The sequence below is a fragment of the Theropithecus gelada genome, chromosome 11, assembly GCF_003255815.1.
Source record: "Theropithecus gelada isolate Dixy chromosome 11, Tgel_1.0, whole genome shotgun sequence".
NCBI classification, from domain to species: Eukaryota; Metazoa; Chordata; class Mammalia; order Primates; family Cercopithecidae; genus Theropithecus; species Theropithecus gelada.
In genome coordinates this window covers 30,913,963-30,932,213 of record NC_037679.1, presented here as the reverse complement: position 1 = coordinate 30,932,213, position 18,251 = coordinate 30,913,963, and the positions used below count along the sequence as shown (strand labels likewise).

Below are 18,251 nucleotides of genomic sequence, written 5' to 3'. Positions count from 1 at the left end.
ACTGTGCTGTGACGGTACAAAGGCTATGATGTCACTAGGTGACAGGAAATTTTCAGCTCCATTATAATCTTATGGGACTACTGACATACAGGCGATCAGTCACTGAAACGCTGTTATGTGGCACATGATTGTATATATGTAGAAAGGAGAATAGTCACTGAACACATATTAAGAGAAAACTGCAATGAGCCAGGAAGAGTCCAGCAAAATGCTGAAATTACAATGGTATGGTTTAGTAGTATACTCCATCTCTCCCTGTTACTTTGGGATAAAATAACATGATTATTAAAATTCTACTAGATTAAGAAAAATGTGCATGAAGGACAGCCAAAGGAATTTTTTAAAGTGGTTCTATTTTCTGCCATTAATAACTATAAAATAGAGCAAGTATTTTAAAATCCTTTTTTGAAGCCACAACCAATAAAACAAAAAGAGAGATGAAAAGGGAATATCACTAAAATATGATATGTATACATATTAACCAAAGAAATTAATCATCCTTCTCACTGAGGAGCATTCAAGAATCTTCTTTGCACTTTTATTACTATATTATATTGTAGCAAATCAGTTTAAGATTTCAAAAGATTTAATTCATACCTCCATTGGTATGCGGTTTCCTTTTAAATGAAACTGTATTAACCATGTCCCATTCTGCTTCATAACTGTTCAGATGTTCTGATCCTCGATGACCTCTTTCTTTTGGGGCCTGAGTCCATTCTACAACTGAACTGGAGTCCTAAAATAATTACAACATATAAAATATTTAAAGTCTAAAACAAATTTAATTTCAATCCATATCATCATCTCAGCTTCAATGTTTGTAGGTAGGCTGCAGACGGCATCACTGGTGGGAAAACTGAACACCATTTCCTATGCTTTTCTCTCTTGATCATCTTTATCAAAAAAAAAAAAGCAAGAGAAGCTTGATTAGAATCCCACACAGTCAGAGTTGCCGATGAAATATAAACAGAAGTCAACTCTGAAAATGGCTTTGCTTTCATAATAAAAGCCTCATCCCTTTTTTCTTTTTCCTGCTTTGAATGTAACCACGCTGCCTAAAAATAGTCATCTTCTGACTATAGGGAAAAAGCAAGAGAACCACTGCAAAAAGCTCCCAACCTCCAAACTTTTAGTTATTTAAGGAAAAGAGCCCCAATGGTGGCTATTTAAGCCATCAATGGTTGTATAATTTCTTATAGGCAATTAAAATTAGCTAAAAGCAACATATTTACATGTATAGTTCTACAGAACCTTCCATTTTTAAAGAGAATAAAACCAAAAGTCTAAAATGCAATATAGTTTGAGTAAATCAAAAATTAATTTATATAGAACAAAAGACACTATATATAAGTTAAAGATAGCACAACTAGAACATTTTTCTAAAATATATGACAAGAAAAACATCCAAATTACAAAACTCCTATCAATTTATTTAGAAATAGACAAATATCAAAACAGAAAAACAGGCAAATGGTATGAACAGGTAAGTCAAAGAAGAAATAATCTAACATAGAAAGACATCCAACTTCAGTAACAATGAAAAGCAAGCTGACAGATTTCTATTTTCTGCTCCATTCAATTAAAAAAGATAATACTGAATATGGAAGACAACGTGAGGAAATGGACCGTCTCACACTGCTGATGACAGTGGCTCATTACTACTGACACAGGAGGACAAACTAGGTCTTTCTAAACACATACATACATAAAAATAAAACGTGTACAGGTAAAAATCTACATTAAAAGATATACATTAAACAGAGACAGGTAAGGGAGGCCAGGCGAGGTGGCTCACACCTGTAATCTCAACACTTTGGGAGACCGAAGTGGGCAGATCACCTGAGGTCAGGAGTTTCAGACCAGCCTGGCAAATGTGGTAAAACTCCATCTCTACAAAAACTACAAACAAGTTAGCCAGGCATGGTGGTACATTCCTGTAATACCAGCTACTAGAGAGGCTGAGGCAGGAGAATCGCTTGAACCCAGGAGGCGGAGGTTGCAGTGAGCTAAGACAACGTCATTGCACTCCAGCCTGGGTGACAGGAGCGAAACTGCAACTCAAAAAAAGAAAAATAAAAAGAGAGAGAGAGGGGTAAGGGAAAAGGTTCTAGTCAAGCAGGGCTTCAACTTTCTATTGAACTTTTGCAACAAGATTGTATTCGTATGTAGACAGTATAATTCTTTTTTAAAAGGAAAAAAGGAAAATTACAATGAAAAGAAACTACAAAGGCACAAGAAAAATTAAGATATAAGAAATGGAAACAGACTGAAAAACAGTAGGGAAACTGAACAAATTAAATTATAAAATAGATTGTTTTTTCTTCCAGTTTCTTCCTCAAATGTCATTTCTCAGGGAGCCCTCCTTGTTTGACTAGCTGTTTTAAAAATCAACCCTCAGGCCCGGTGCAGTGGCTCGTGCCTGTAATCCCAGAACTTTGGGAGACCAAGGCAGGCGGATCACTTGAGGTCAGGAGTTCAAGGCAAGCCTGGACAATATGGGAAAACCCCATCTCTACCAAAAATACAAAAATTAGCTGGGAGTGGTGGCGGGTACCTGTAATCCCAGCTACTCGGGAGGCTGGGGCACGAGAATCGCTTGAACTCAGGAGGCGGAGATTGCAGTGAGCCAAGATCACACCACTGCACTCCAGCCTGGATGAAAGAAAGAGACTGCTTCTCCAAAAACAAAACAAAACAAAGAAACAAACAAACAAAAAAACCTCACCACCATCCCTATTAACTCTATCGTCAGTAGTGAGGAAAGCTAAGAAGCATCTACAAAAGCATTCTGTTCCCCACCTCTCTCTCTGACTTCTACCTCCCTCTACCAACTCTGCATACAAAAAGGCTCAAATTGGTAGGTCACACCAATAATCAGGGAAATAAGGATTAAAAGGTCAACCTGAAGACAGGACAACTAAGTTCCAAAGACTGGAGTTTTGGAAAACATCATTTATCTCTAAATTAGGAGAAATCAAGCACAATGAGCAAAGGAATAATTTCTTTAAATCAGGAGAATTAACTGAAAGTCAACCTATACAAAGAAGTTGGCAAGACTCCCAGCCCTTTTTCTCCACTCATTTGCCAGAATACTGCCATGCAAGCTTACCCTCTCCAGCCAGGAATCGGCAGATTCTTCTCAAATCTACTAGCCCAAAAAGACATGGATTTTGACATTAAGGATTCCCCAAGGAAACGGCTTAGCCATGCACCCCAGGAAGAGTCTCACTATTACCAGGCCTATCCATACCTACAGAAAATATAATCACTTCTGTGCATCTGCTCTTAAATTTGTTAAATATGAGCACCGCACTACATAACCAACAAACATCAAAGGCAAGTTATCTATAGAAAACAGTTCAAATGAAATGAGGTGGCGGTGGGGCAAAAGGTCACTAGAGGGAAATGGACTACATAGGGAGATGAAAAACATCTAAGAAGCTATCCTTAAACTCCTCAGTAATAAGAAAATATATTACAACCACAAAGAACAGAATGCTAATGTTATTCCTTTAAAAGGGGACATGAGGACACTCAGAACAAGAAAGATGTTAGTAATGAAATTATAGCAAAAATGAAGAGTGAATTTCCTAGAAAACAGTACAGACCAATAAATGTATGGATGGATGGATGGATGGATGGATGGATGGATGGATGGATGGATGGAAGGAAGGAAGGAAGGAAGGAAGGAAGGAAGGAAGGAAGGAAGGAAGGGGAGGGGATTTTAAAATTACAGGACCAATCCAGAAAGTGTAGAGTTCCAGAAAGAAAGAAAACAGAAAATGAAGAAGAAATCATCACTAAAATAAACCAAAAATATTTCCCAGAAATAAAAAAAAAAAAGACAGAAGTTTCCATATTAAAAGAGCTCAAGTACCCAGCACAATGTATTAAAAAAACAAATCCACAAAGGCACATAACCAGAACATAAAACTAGAAACAAAAAGACAATAATTAAAAGCTTCTAGAGAGATTTCAAAACAAAAACAAAAAACACATAACATGGAATCAGGAATTAGAATGCATTAGACTTAACATCAATGACGGAAAGTAGAAAACCTGGGGCAAAACTTCAAAATCAGCCAGGCGCAGTGGCTCACGTCTGTAATTTCAGCACTTTGGGAGGCTGAGGTGGGCAGATCACTTGAGGTCAGGGATTTGTGATCAGCCTGGCCAACATGGTAAAACCTTGCCTCTACTAAAAATACAAAACTTAGCTGGGCATGGTGGCAGGAACCTGTAATCCCAGCTACTTGGGAGGCTGAGGCATGAGAACTGCTTGAACCTGGAAGGTAGAGGTTGCAGTGAGCTGAGATCATACCACTGCACTCCAGCCTGGGCGACAGAGCGAGATTCCGTCTCAAAAAAATAATAGTAAATATAAATAAATAAATAAATAAATAGGCAAAAGATTTAGAACAGGCATTTCTCCAAAGAAGATACAGTTGACCCTCCATATCCATGGGTTCTGTATCTGTGGATTCAACAAACGGAATCTAAAATACTCAGGAAAAAAGAATTCCACAAAGTTCCAAAAGGTAACACTCGAATTTGCTGTGCATCAAGTACTATGCTGCATCGAATGGAACCAATACCCCACAGATACCAGAGGACAGCTGTATACACCACGTGGCCAAAAATCCCATGAAAAGATGTTCAACATCATTAGTCATTAGGAAAATATAAATTAAAACGACATACAACGACATACAACTTCAGTTATGGTTTGAATTGTGCTGCCCCCTCCCAAAAAGATAAATTAACGTCCTAACTCCCATTACCTCAGAATGTGACTCTATTTATTAGGTTGGTGCAAAAGTAACTGTGGTCTTTGCCATTAAAGCAATGTCAAAGACCTCAATTACCTTTGCATCAACCTAATGGAAATAGGGTCTTAACACAAGTAATCAAGTTAAAATGAGATTATCAGGATGGGCCCTAATCCAATATGACTAATGTCCTTATAAAAAGGGGATAAACACAGAGATAGACATGAACAGATGGAAGATGATGTGAAAACACACAGAGGACACAATCTACAAACCAAGGAATGTCTGATGCTACTATAAATTAGCAGACAGACAACAAACAGATTCTCCCTAACAGCCCTCAGAAGAAACCCATCCTGCTAATACCCAGATTGCTGACTTCTAATCTCCAGAACTGAGAGACAATAAATTAAGACTGCTGTAAGTCACCCAGTTTGTGACTTGTTTACAGTAGCCCTAGGAAACAAACAGAAATTCATATCCACTAGGTTTACTAAAATTAAAAGGATAATAACAAGTGTTGATGAGGATATAGAGAAATTGAAATCCTCATATATGGCTGGATTAGAAAATCATGCAGCCGCTCTGAAAAAGTCTGGCAGTTCCCCCAAATGTTAAACACAGAATTATGGAATATATCTACTCCTAGGTATATACTCAAGAGAAATAAAAACATGTTCACACAAAAACCTGCAAATGAATGCTCACAGCAGTATTATATTAGCCCCAAAGTGAAAACAACCCAAATGTTCATCAATTAATGAATAAAATTGTGATATATACACTATCACACAATACAACTGTATACACAATATTATTCATCAAAAACAAAAGGACCATATATGCTATATAACATGAATGAACCTTGAAAACCTTATGCAAAGTGAAAGAAGCCAGTCAAAAAAAATTACATTATTACATGACTCCATTTATATGAAATGTCTAGAATAGGGAAATCCTTAGAGACAGAAAGTAGATTATTGATTGCCAGTGACTGAAAGTAGGTGAAATGAGGGGTAACTGCTGATAAGAGTTCTGGAGGGTGACGAAGATGTTCTAAAATTAGATACCGGTGGATGGCTGCACAACTTTGTAAATATACTAAAAACCACTGAATTGTATGCTTTAAAAGGATGCATTTTATGGTATGTGAATTATATATCGATAATACTGTTATTTTTTAAATGGCATTCCCTTAGTCACACATTTTTTTCTTAAATACCTTTCTAGCATAGAGAATACTAGAGGAATCTAATGCATCATCCAACGGTCTCCAGTCCACTATTACTTCAGCATCCTAGAGAAAGAAATTATGAACTATATTTAATATTCAGCAGTTATTCTTAATTATTCTATTCCCTGAACCCAAAATAAAATTTCAGCCTCTTAAGTATTTACATTTCAAATATGCTAATATCATATGTAAACCAAAAATGTTACATACATTTTTCAAATTCTGCCTATTTTTCATTATGAAAAATTTATATTACTGCAACTTCTACATAAGTTTTAGAATATTCCATGTCATTTTACCTAAAGTACAGACAGTCTCTGAGTCATGATGGTTTGACTCAGGAGTTTTTTGTAACAGGATGGTGTAAAAGCAATGCACATGCAGTAGAAATCATACTTCAAGTAACCAAAGAAACATTGTTTTTCACTTTCAGCACAATATTCAATATATTACATGAGAAAATCAACACTTGATTATAAAATAGGCTTTATGTTAGATAATTTTGCCCAAATGTAGGCTAATGTAAGTGTTCTGAGCACGTTTAAGGAAATTAAACTATGATGTCCAGTAAGTTAGGTGTATTAAATGCATTTTTGATAAATAATATTTGCAATTTTGATGGGTTTATCAAGACATAACCCCATCATAACTCAAGGAGCATGTGTTTGACTACTACATCATATCCATGTTAAATTTACAATTACTGTTCAATTACATAATTGTATCTTACACATGAAATTCAAACTTTCTGATAAGTCTCCAAAGATGAATCACCACTATAAACTATTATTAAATAAAATCACTTACTAGAAACTTACCTTTTCCAAAACACGTAATATTCCTGAAATCAAGCTGTCTTGGTCATTGGTCTTTCCACAAGATGAGTGAATATATACTCCTTCCTGTTCATATATAATCTAAAACAGCAAAAATAAAGTTAATCATATAATTTCTATTGAGTACTATTTTAACATTTGTTAAAAATATTAAGATACATTTTCTTATCATACTTGGCCAAGTTTCTGATTATTTCATATATAAATGTATTATTTAAAAAAATACCTCTCAGACTTAAGAGCACTTCAATCAAGCAAACATAAACTGGAATGAATTCTGCTTTGTTAATGCATGAAGTTTATCAGATTCGTGATAATCACAATCTTGATGTTCTACTTAAAGATGTCAGACTAATTGCAACAAGTCTCAATATTTAAAATCCACTTAAAATTTATATTTTTCGCCAGATGCAGTGGCACATGCCAGTAGTCCTAGCTACTTGGGAGGCTGGGCTTGAGCCCAAAAGTTCAAGGTTGTAGGATGCTATGCACCTGTGAATGGCCACTGCACTCCACACTGGACAATACTGCAATAACTCATCTCTCTAAAAAACCAAAAAAATATTTTTTTCTCATGAGCATTAAGGAAAATACTGAGCTAGAACTGAAAATGCCCTTGAAAATATCTAAGAATAAGAACAAATGAAACACAATGAGGAATCAATCCTTTCTAACTATTCTCATAATAGCACATTTTTACTGTAAGATCATTTTGGTGTGTTTTTGAAACACCATGGCATAGAAATTCGGGAAATAATACAGGAATTTTAAAGAGTAGTAATGAGAACACAACTAAAGAGAGTAGTGATGGGGACTCCTAGAAATGACTAAACTAATTCAATTTCACAATATTAACTGAGTGCTTCTATATGTAAAAAGCACATAAAAGACAAAGTACATGAAGATGATAAAGACATAATCCTTGAATAAATTCCTATGGGAATATAGGGGAGACTTAAGTTAACTCCTAAGTAAGTTTAAACATTTAAAGTGAAGCCTCATTTTTCATAGACATAATGTTATAAATTAAGATTCCATTCTTGAGACCCATTTCAAACCATTTAAAATTTTTTTTAATTATGAAAATAAGTAAAAGAAAAACAGTCACTTCTAGACCTAAGTACTTTTGACATATGTAAGTCTGGTCAATAGAGTTTATTATTCTATATCTGTAGACCTTTTATTAATATTAGTCTTCAGAATATCATGGGCCAGCAATGCAAGACAAGCACCATCAGTCTATCACTCCTTCATTCATAAATGTAAATGGGCATGTATCCTCCTGTTTTTAGCTAACATTTACAGAACACTTATATACTAGGAACTCCATATGTTGTAACTTAATCCTTACAACCACCCTAAACCATAGATTATATAACTATATTCTACTACACCATGGGGATGAGGAGCCCATTTGTGTGAATAAGAAAACTGAAAGTGGTTAAATAACTGCCCAAGGTAAATGAGGCAAATAATAACAGGTGGTGATGAAATTGAAACCCAGGTAGTCTGACAACAGAAAACTGTGCTCTTAGCCACTACAATATAAAGGTTCCACATTACTTTTACTGCCTCTCTCTCGGGTTTGTTACGTTAATCAACTGTGATATGGACTTGTGTCAGGAAAGAGTCTTTTAAGTAATTAAGATCACCAAGAAAGTTTTGATTTCAAAAACCTAAGTAAGATGGTCTTTACTGAAATAGTTGTTAAGTATCAGACCAGCATGTAAACAGAAGCTTACATGGGGATAGGATGAGCTGAGAAAGGGTGAGAAACAATTCTATATTGTCTGTGAAGATGAGAAATTTTAAAGCCTATAAATATATGCACAAAAATATGCATAAGAATATTCACAGCAGTATTATTTATAATTTTAGAGTAAGGAGAAGGAGGAGAAGGAGAAGGGGAGGAGAAAAGGAAGGGTATGCATCTAAACATCCACGAATAGGAAAATTATCAAATATATCCTGGGATATCTATTCTATGGGGGATACTATTCAGGAGTTAGGATGAGGCAGATTAAATGGATGAGCAAACAGACAATGCACACAGAAAAATCATCGTGTATATATAGTATGCTGACATTTACACTTTCATAAAGTTTCTATCTGTGAAATATACAGAACAAATTCTGGGAGGATACTTTAAGCTGTTAACAAAGATTACTTCGGGAGAATAGGATGAGGAAAGGTTGAAGGAGGAAGTGTTAACTTTCTATGTTGATGCCTCTGACTTATTTGAATATTTCAAAGTGAAAAATATAGTCATATATTTAAAAATAATTTTAAAGAGTAACATGAAAAAAGGAAAGTCCAGAAGTATAAACTAAATTTTCTAGACTTCAGTCTATTAATTTATAACACAGGAGGGTGAACCAGATAATCATACCTAGGAACACAAAAAAATATGAAAAGGTTATGGAAAAGAAATCCCTTAAAATCTCCAATTTTGCAATGTAATTTTATTTAGTCTGCATGCTGTACATTAGATCTCTAGACTTGTTCATTATATGCATCTATTTTCTATCTTTTGACCTATATCTCTCCATTTCCTAGCAACCCTGACTAGTGGTAACCACTGTTTAATTCTCTGTATTTGAGGTTTTTTTTTTTTTTTTTTTTTTGAGACAGTTTTGCTCCGCCGCCCAGGCTGGAGTGCAGTGACACAATCTCAGCTCACTGCAACCTCTGCTTCCCAGGTTCAAGTGATTCTTCTGCCTCAGCCTCCTGAGTAGCTGGGATTACAAGCACGCACCACCATGCCTGACTAATTTTTGTGCTTTTAGTAGAGATGGGGTTTCACCATGTTAGCCAAGCTGGTCTCGAACTCCTGACCTCAGGTAATCTGCCCGCCTTGGCCTCCCAAAGTGCTCGGATTACAGGTGTGAGCCGCTGCGCCAAGCCCTGAGGTTTTTTTTTATTAAGCATATTCCACATATAAGTGAAATCCCACAATTATTTTTCTTTCCGTATCTGCTTATTTCACATAGCATAATGCTATCCTCCAGTTAAATAAGATTTCAGCTGCCGTTGTCACAAAAAAGTAACTATGTGAGATGACAAATATGTTAATCTAATTCACTACAGTAACCATTTTACTATCTATATGTATCCCATAATACATTGTAAACCTTAAATGTACATAATAAAATTTATTTTTAAAAAAGATATTGAGAAAAATATTCTTAAGCTTTTGTGACACATGGATCAGAGACTCAGAAATAACACTTTAGCATATTTTCACATAAGACTCAGCTAGTAGAATAGTCGGACACTTCCTAATTCTCATAGTGGAAAAAGAGACACTCATTTGGCAAGAAAAGCTTGCTATCATTAACAATGCAATCTAAAGTTCTATGATACCATTAACACTAAAGAAATTCTGGAACCTTAATGAGGTGAACCCTATACAACCAAATAAAACATTTTACCTTATTTAGGCACATTAAGCAACTCTTCCTATTACATTTGTTGGGTAAGTGTTGCCTACTTTTTTTCACTTAAGAAAAAGTTGAAAGAGTTTCCTAAGTAGTTCAGCTGGGAAAATAATTAAAGTGACAGACACCTTACAAAAAAGTCAAAGCTGGCCGGGCGCGGTGGCTCACACCTGTAATCCCAGCACTTTGGGAGGCCAAGGTGGGCGGATCATGAGGTCAGGAGATTGAGACCATCCTGGTTAACATGGTGAAACCCCGTCTCTACTGAAAAATAGAAAAAATTAGCCAGGTGTGGTGGCGGGCACCTGTAGTCCCAGCTATTCGGGAGGCTGAGGCAGGAGAACGGCGTGAACCCGGGAGACGGAGCTTGCAGTGAGCCGAGATCGTGCCACTGCACTCCAGCCTGGGCAACAGAGCAAAACTCCGTCTCAAAAAAAAAAAAAAAAAAAAAAAAAGTCAAAGCTGTACTCATTCTGTATTCTGTGTTCAACTCTTCAGCCCCTTTTGAGGAACAGATTGTACATCCCAAAACTCCAAATTTCAAACCACATTTATACTGTCTTCAGAAAGCAGTCATGTTTAGCTTTCTAATTTTCAAGGGTGTGATGTTAACTGATACAAAGTAATAGTTCTGCCAGAAATGGCAGATTAATAAAATTAATAAATTTATTAATTTGTAATAGCTACTAAATCTTACAAAGTATTATATTTTATAAGACTTAAGGGCACAGGAAAAAAATAGTTGCATTGGTACATAATTTACTTCAAAGATAAAATAACTTAGTAATAACTGTTTTAACTTAAACATAGTTTGAGCAACCCTAATTCAAAAATATTAAATCTGAAATGCTCCAAAATTTGTGCACCAGCTTCAAGCTCAAATGAAATGGACCTTGGAACACTTCCTCGGCTGGGTACGGTGGCTCAGGCCTGTAATCCCAGCACTTTGAAAGGCCAAAATGAAAGGACTGCTTGAACCCAGGAGTTCGAGACAAGCCTGGGCAACAAAGTAAGATCCTGTCTCTAACAAATAAATATATTTTTTTTAAATGAACACTTTGTGGATTTCAGGTATTTACAGTGGGGATGCTCAACAAGTATACTGCAAATATTCCAAAATCCAAAACAATCCAAAATCCAAAACACTTTTGTGTCCCCAGTATTTTGAATAAGGGATAATCAACCTGTAGCACCTTGTTTCTAAAGTACCCTGATCTCACATAAATCCTCACAGCCACCCCGAATAAGTCAAAACCGATATTGTTATCCACATCTCTATTTTATGAAAAGAAAAAATTGAGGAAAGAGCCGTCAGGAAATCTGTAATCCAGTCTTTCCTTGGATGAATATATGGTCTTCAGTAAAGTCACCAATTACAGATTTTCTGAAACATTCATCCATTAAATCATAACTGTTACTGCCTAAAAAACTACCAGAAAATTTCCACATGGCTTCCCTAGAGGACAACAGTTCCTGAAATGGCTTAAATGCAGAAAACAATGCTGCTTCAGAACTAAAACCAATTTTTAAATGTCTAAATTTATAAACCAATGCAGGAGCATTTGGCCTTTAAACAAAAACCCTTACTCTCATCTGAACTCCTAAATATTCTACACAAGAAGCTTAACCCTTTTCAATATCATCTTGGTTTAAACCATTCATTGAATATTGTAGTCCTTCAATCTATTTTTTAAGGGTGTGATCTTATTTTTTATTCATATGTCATATCTGTTCATCACCCCGATCTCTAAGCACATGTGTTTATTAAAATACAAAAATCACAACTCTCAAATATCAACTATTTTAAATAGCCCCAAACACAAAAACAGAAGTCCAGAGACTGATGTCAGCAAGATGGTCATCTAGAAGGCCCTAGTGCTCATCTCTCCCCAACCCCCAACAAGCAACCAAAACAATGAACCAACAACTACATTTTAACAAAAATAACTGAGGAGGCAGGCCAGGCGCAGTAGCTCATGCCTATAATCCCAGCACTTTGAGAGGTCGAGGCAGGAGGATTGGTTGAGCCTAGGAGTTCAAAACTAGCCTGGGCAACACAGCAAGACTCTGTCTCTAAAAATAAAAATAAGTAATAACTGAGGGAGAGCACTAGAGTACATCAGAGGAATAACAGAAACCCTTGTGAGCACACAGAAACTCAGGATGGCCACAGAGAAAGAAGGAAATATTGGGATCTCATCACTCCATCCCAGAGTTGAGATCATCTGGGAACCAGGAGGAATTTCTTCCTAAAGCAAGGGTGTAAACAAGAGAATACCAGCAGCCTCCACCAACAACTTAGACACCTACAGACCTCACCAGTGGGGTCCCTGCAGTCCTCAGAGGCACTAACACCAGCTGAGGGAGCTACCTGGAGTCCAAATAGCTGTGCTCCCCCAAGAAAGAAGATATTGTGTCCACCCTTGTGGCGCAAAAGACTACTGCACTATGCCACCTTGGAACTGGAACTGTGGCAGAATGTGTATTTCTCTGGGGGAAAGTAGCCACAGATTCCCTTCATCACTGAGACTAAGCCACCACCGAACCACCCTAGTCCACTGGCCCATCCCCAAGACAACTGTGAACAGTTGGTACACCCTTGCCTGTGGGGCCAAGTGGAAACAGAGTCAGTCCACCTACACTTGCCCTCACACCCTCAGGCCACAGCTAAAAGTGGCATCTTGCCCTCTGGGAAAACAGGACTTTGGCCACTCAGAGCAGTCCCATATCCCCAGTTCCCAAGTTGAAACAGTGCCTTGGCCACCCAGAGGAGTCACACACTCCAGTACCCAAGCTGAAGTGGCACCCTCCATCGCAGGGAAATGTGCCTGAGCTGCACAGAACAGTCACGCCCCACCAGGCCAAAGCTGGAAGCGCATATCACTCCCTGGGAAATTGGTGCCCTGCCTGAGCTGAGCAGCTACACATCCTCAGGCTGAGGTACCCCATATCCGAGACAAACACCTATGGCTGACCTAGATAGCCCACCCTACAGGCCAAACAACTCTAGTACCTTGCTTCTCTGGAACTGGATTAGCCCTCCAGCGTCTAAGCTGTTGAGATACTCCTTTCCCTGGGGAGTAAAGTCATCACTGTGCTATTCCCTACCTCCTCTCCTGGGGCCCAAATCACAGCTGTGTTCTGCCATTCTGGGGTACTTGCTGCTACTGCACCCAGATTCACAGAGTCTGAATACTGCCAAGCCCCACCATCCCAAGGTCTAGAGTCACTACTACCCAGGACCTCATCCCCTGAGATCCAAGTGAGATTTCAAGTGAGCTCCAAATGAGAACCCTACTGGCTCAAATTCCTGAATTGTAGCCACACCCTGCTTCCCAGGCCGAAATCTTCAAAGTACCCCCTCTTCCCAGGAGTCAGGCCAGTGTTGTGCCCTGCCCTCCAGGAAGAGAATCACAGCTACAACCCACAATCCCCCTGGCCCGGGCTGCTAGAGGGTGCCTCAGTGTCATAGATCCTGGCTCTGTGGGCAACCTATATCCAACATAGCCAAAGCAAGCAAACGTGCACCCCAAGACCCAGATGACAAAACAGGTTTATGAGATGCGGAGCCTAGACATTGAAACCCACAGCTGCTCCAAGCACCTATACATAGAATACAGTGCCACTGCAGCTGCTTATGGGCCATGACAAATCTGACACCAAAAAGGTCTTAGACACCCTCAGCTAAGTCTCCTGTTGTGAGGAAAATGAGACGAGGAGGACCCCAAAAGCCCTCGACAGCAAGAACATTACCACTGCTGCCACAAACTTCTACAACCTATGCCACTGAGGTGCCACAATTATTGCTGATACTGAAAGCAGCTAAAGAAGTTACATGGATACTATACCACTGCACCTATTTGGAAACAATCACTACACCCTTCTCAACCAATAAAATAAAACTCAACTGCAGGTGGGCCAGGCACGGTGGCTCATGCCTGTAATCCCAGCAGTTTGGGAGGCCAAGGCAGGTGGATCACAAGGTCAGGAGTTCAAGACCAGCCTGGCCAAGATGGTGAAACCCCGTCTCTACTAAAAATACAAAACTTAGGCAGGCATGGTGGTGAGTGCCTGTAATCCCAGCCACTCAGGAGGCTGAGGCAGAGGACTGCTTGAACCCAGGAGGCAGAGATTGCAGTCGGCCGAGATCACGCCATTGCACTCCAGCCTGGGCAACAGAGTGAGACTCCGTCTCAAACAAAACAAAACAAAACAGAAAAACAAGAAAACACTCAACTGCAGGTGAAAGTTATTCTCTATAAAAGCCACTCTACAGAGTTTAGAAAAGGGAATCGTTTCACTAGATGCAAGGACATCAACAGAGTCACGCATGAAACAAAAACAAAAAGCAGCCAGGTGCAGTAGCTCACACCTGTAACCCCAGCACTTTGGGAGGCTGAGGCGGGCAGATCATGAGGTCAAGAGATCAAGACCATCCTGGTCAACATGGTGAAACCCCATCTCTACTAAAAATACAAAAATTAGCTGGGCATGGTGGCGCACGCCTGTAGTCCCAGCTACTCGGGAGGCTGAGGCAGGAAGATAGCTTGAACCCGGGAGGTAGAGGTTGCAGTGAGTTGAGATGGTGTTATTGCACTTCAGCCTGGGCAACAAGAGTGAAATTCCGTCTCAAAAAAAAAAAAAAAAGGCAGGGAAATAGGAAACCACCAAAGGAACATACAATTCTCTAGTAGCAGACCCCAGTGAAAAAGAAATCAACAAAAGGAATTCAAAATAATAACCTTAAGGAAACACAACGAAATACAAAAAAAATACAGATAATTCAATAAAACCAGAAAAATAATTCATTATATGAATGACAAATTCCATAAAGAAATAGAATAAAAAAGAGCCAAAGGGAAATTCTGCAGCTGAGGAATTCAATGATAAAATAAAAAAATACAATGGAGAGCTTCAATAGCAGACCTGATCAAGCAAAAGAATCTCTGAGTTTAAAAATAAGTAGTCTAACATTACCCATTCAGTGGGGGGAAAAAAAAAAGGACTGACAAAAGCCTATAAGCCTTATGGGACACCATTAAGCAAGCAAATATTCCTATTATGGCACTTTCAAAGGGATAAGAGACAAGAAAAGGTGTAGAAAACCTATTTAATAAAATAACCGAAAACTTCCCAAGTCTGGAGAGAGATATAAAAATCATCCAGATTCAAAAACCTCACAAGTCCTCAAATAGATTCAACCTAAAAAGGTCTTCCCTAAGGTACATTATAGTCCAACTGTCAAAAGAGAAGTCTAAAAACAGCAGGAAAAAAAGTCAAGAAGTCACATATAAGGAAGTCCCTGTTAGATTAAAAGCAGATTTCTTCCTTTTTTTTTTTTTTCTTTTTTTTTTTTGAGATGGAGTCTCATTCTCTTACCCAGGCTGGAGTGCAGTGGCACGATCTTGGCTCACTGCAAGCTCAGCCTCTCAATTTCACACCATTCTCCTGCCTCAGCCTCCCGAGTAGCTGGGACTACAGGCGCCTGCCACTACGCCTGGCTAATTTTTTGTATTTTTAGTAGAAACGGTGTTTCACCATGTTAGCCAGGATGGTCTCAATCTCCTGACCTCATGATCCACCCGCCTTGGCCTCCCAAAGTGCTGGGATTATAGGCATAAGCCACCGCACCCGGCCTAAAAGTAGATTTTTCCTTAGAAACCTTACAGGCCAGGACAGTATGGGAAGATATATTCAATGTGATGGAAGAAAAATACTTCTAGCCAAGAATACTGTATCCAGCAAAGCTGTCTTTCAGAAATCAGGGAGAAATAAAAGTCTTCTCCAGACAAGTGAAAACTGAGGGAATTTATCACTACTAGACTGGCCTTACAAGAACTGCTCAAAGGAGTCCTATATCTGGAAGGAAAAAAAGATGAAAATTACTATAATAAAACCATACAAAAGTATAAAATTCATTGCTAGTGCAGATACACAAAGGATAAAGCAAACAGAATCAAATTTTACCATTACAGAAAACCACCAAACCTCAATGATAAACTATGAGAGCAAAAAAGGAAGAAAGGATATACAAAACAACCAGAAACAATTAACAAAGTGAGAGGAAAAAATCCTCACCTATCAATAACAACCTTGAATGTAAACAAATTGCCCACATATAAGATATAGACTTGATAAATGGAATTTTTTAAATGACTCAACTATACGCTGCCAACGGGAAACTCACTTCATCTGTAAAGACACATACAGACTGAAACCAAAAGCGAGCAGGAGTAGCTTTATGTGTATCAGATGAAACAGACTTAAAAATCAAAAACTGTAAAAAGAGACAAGGTTATTATATAATGAAAAAGGGATCAATTCAGCAAGAGGATATAACAACTGCAAATATATATGCACTCAACACCAAAGCACCCAGATACATAAAGCAAAATACTAGCTCTAAAGGGAGAGCTATACTCCAATACATAACAGTTGGGGACTTCAACACCCCACTCTCAGCAATGAACAGATCATCTAGACAGAAAATCAACAAGAAAAAAAAATGGATTTAAGCTGCACTTTAGACCAAATGACCCTAACAGACATTTTAAAACATTTTATCCAACAGCTGCATAACAAACATTCTTTTCATCAATACATGACCAATACCCTAGGACAGAACATGTTAGGCAGTAAACAAACAAATCTAAACAAGTTAAAAAGAACGGAAATCATATGAAGTATCTTTTCTGACCCTAATGGAATAAAACTAGAAATGAGAAACAAGAACTTGCAAATTTGTACAAATACATGAAAATTAAACATGTTTCTGAATGACCAATGGGTCAAAGAAGAAATTAGTAAGTAAATTTCTTAAACTTCTTGAAATAAACAAAAATAGAAACACAACAGTAACAAACCAAACACAAATGAATAGAAGAAAAGAAACAATAAAGATCAGAATAGAAATAAAATTGAGACCAAAAAAGAAAAAATTAACAAAGTTAATTTATTTGTAAAGGCAGACAAAACTGACAAACCATTAGTTAGACAAAGCAAGAAAAAAGTGAGAAGACCCAAATAAAATCAGAAATTTAAAAACTATACATTAAAACATACCACAGAAATACAAAGGATCACTAGAGAGACTAGTACAACCAACCATACTCCAACAAACTGGAGTATGGATAAAGTCTTGGACACACTTAACAAGACTGAATCAAGAAGAAACCAAAAACCTGAACAAAACAATTACAGTAAGTATGAATCAGTAATGAAAAGTCTCCCATTAAAGAAAAGCCCAAAGCCCAATGGCTTCACTGTGGAATTCTACCAAACATTTGGAGAATAACAAATGTCAATTCTTCCCAAACTGTTCCAGAAAACTGAAGAGGAAAGAATTTTTCCAAACTCATTGTATAAGGCCAGCATTACTCTGATGCCAAAACCAGACAAAGACACAACAAAAAAAGAACACCATAGGCCAATATCCCTGATGAACATAGTTGCAAAAATTCTCAACAAAATACTAATAAGCAGAATCCAGTAGCACATTAAAAAGATCACTGACCATGATCAAATGCAATTTATCCCAGGATGCACGGATGGTTCAACATATGCAAATCAATAAATTTGATATATCACATCATTAGAATGAAGGATAAAAATCATATGATCATCTCAATAGACAGGGAAAAAAAAGCATTTTATAATATTAAACATCCCTCATGATAAAAACTCTCAGCAAGTTGGTAGAAGAAACATACTTGAACACAATGAACTTTATGGCCAACATTATACTTAACAGGGAAAAGTTCAAAGTTTTTCTCTAAGATCTGGTACAAGACAAGGATGGCCACTTTCACCACTTTTAGTCAACACACAGTACTGGAAGTCCTAGCCAGAGCAATTAGACAAGAGAAAAAAAGAAAGGACATCCAAACTGTAAGGAATCCTTGTTTGCAGATATCATCTTACAGAAAACCCTAAAAGCTCTACTGAAAAACTCCTAACACTGATAAACTGATAAATT

At 37.7% G+C, this 18,251-nt stretch overlaps 1 protein-coding gene across 6 annotated transcripts in view; it reads right to left on the bottom strand.

Moving 5' to 3' along the window:
* Nucleotides 1–18,251, bottom strand: part of TBC1D15 (TBC1 domain family member 15) — an 81,871-nt gene that overhangs the window by 41,283 nt on the left and 22,337 nt on the right. For 5 of the 6 annotated variants that reach the window (XM_025401920.1, XM_025401921.1, XM_025401923.1 and 2 more), the window contains exons 2-4: nucleotides 6,822–6,920; nucleotides 5,992–6,066; nucleotides 598–736 (exon numbers count right to left, since the gene is read on the bottom strand). In XM_025401920.1, the coding sequence (XP_025257705.1) occupies nucleotides 598–736; nucleotides 5,992–6,066; nucleotides 6,822–6,920 (313 nt within the window). Of the gene's footprint in view, nucleotides 1–597; nucleotides 737–5,991; nucleotides 6,067–6,821; nucleotides 6,921–15,717; nucleotides 15,729–17,381; nucleotides 17,458–18,251 lie in introns of all 6 variants that reach the window. The other variant, XM_025401922.1, reaches the window with a different exon arrangement.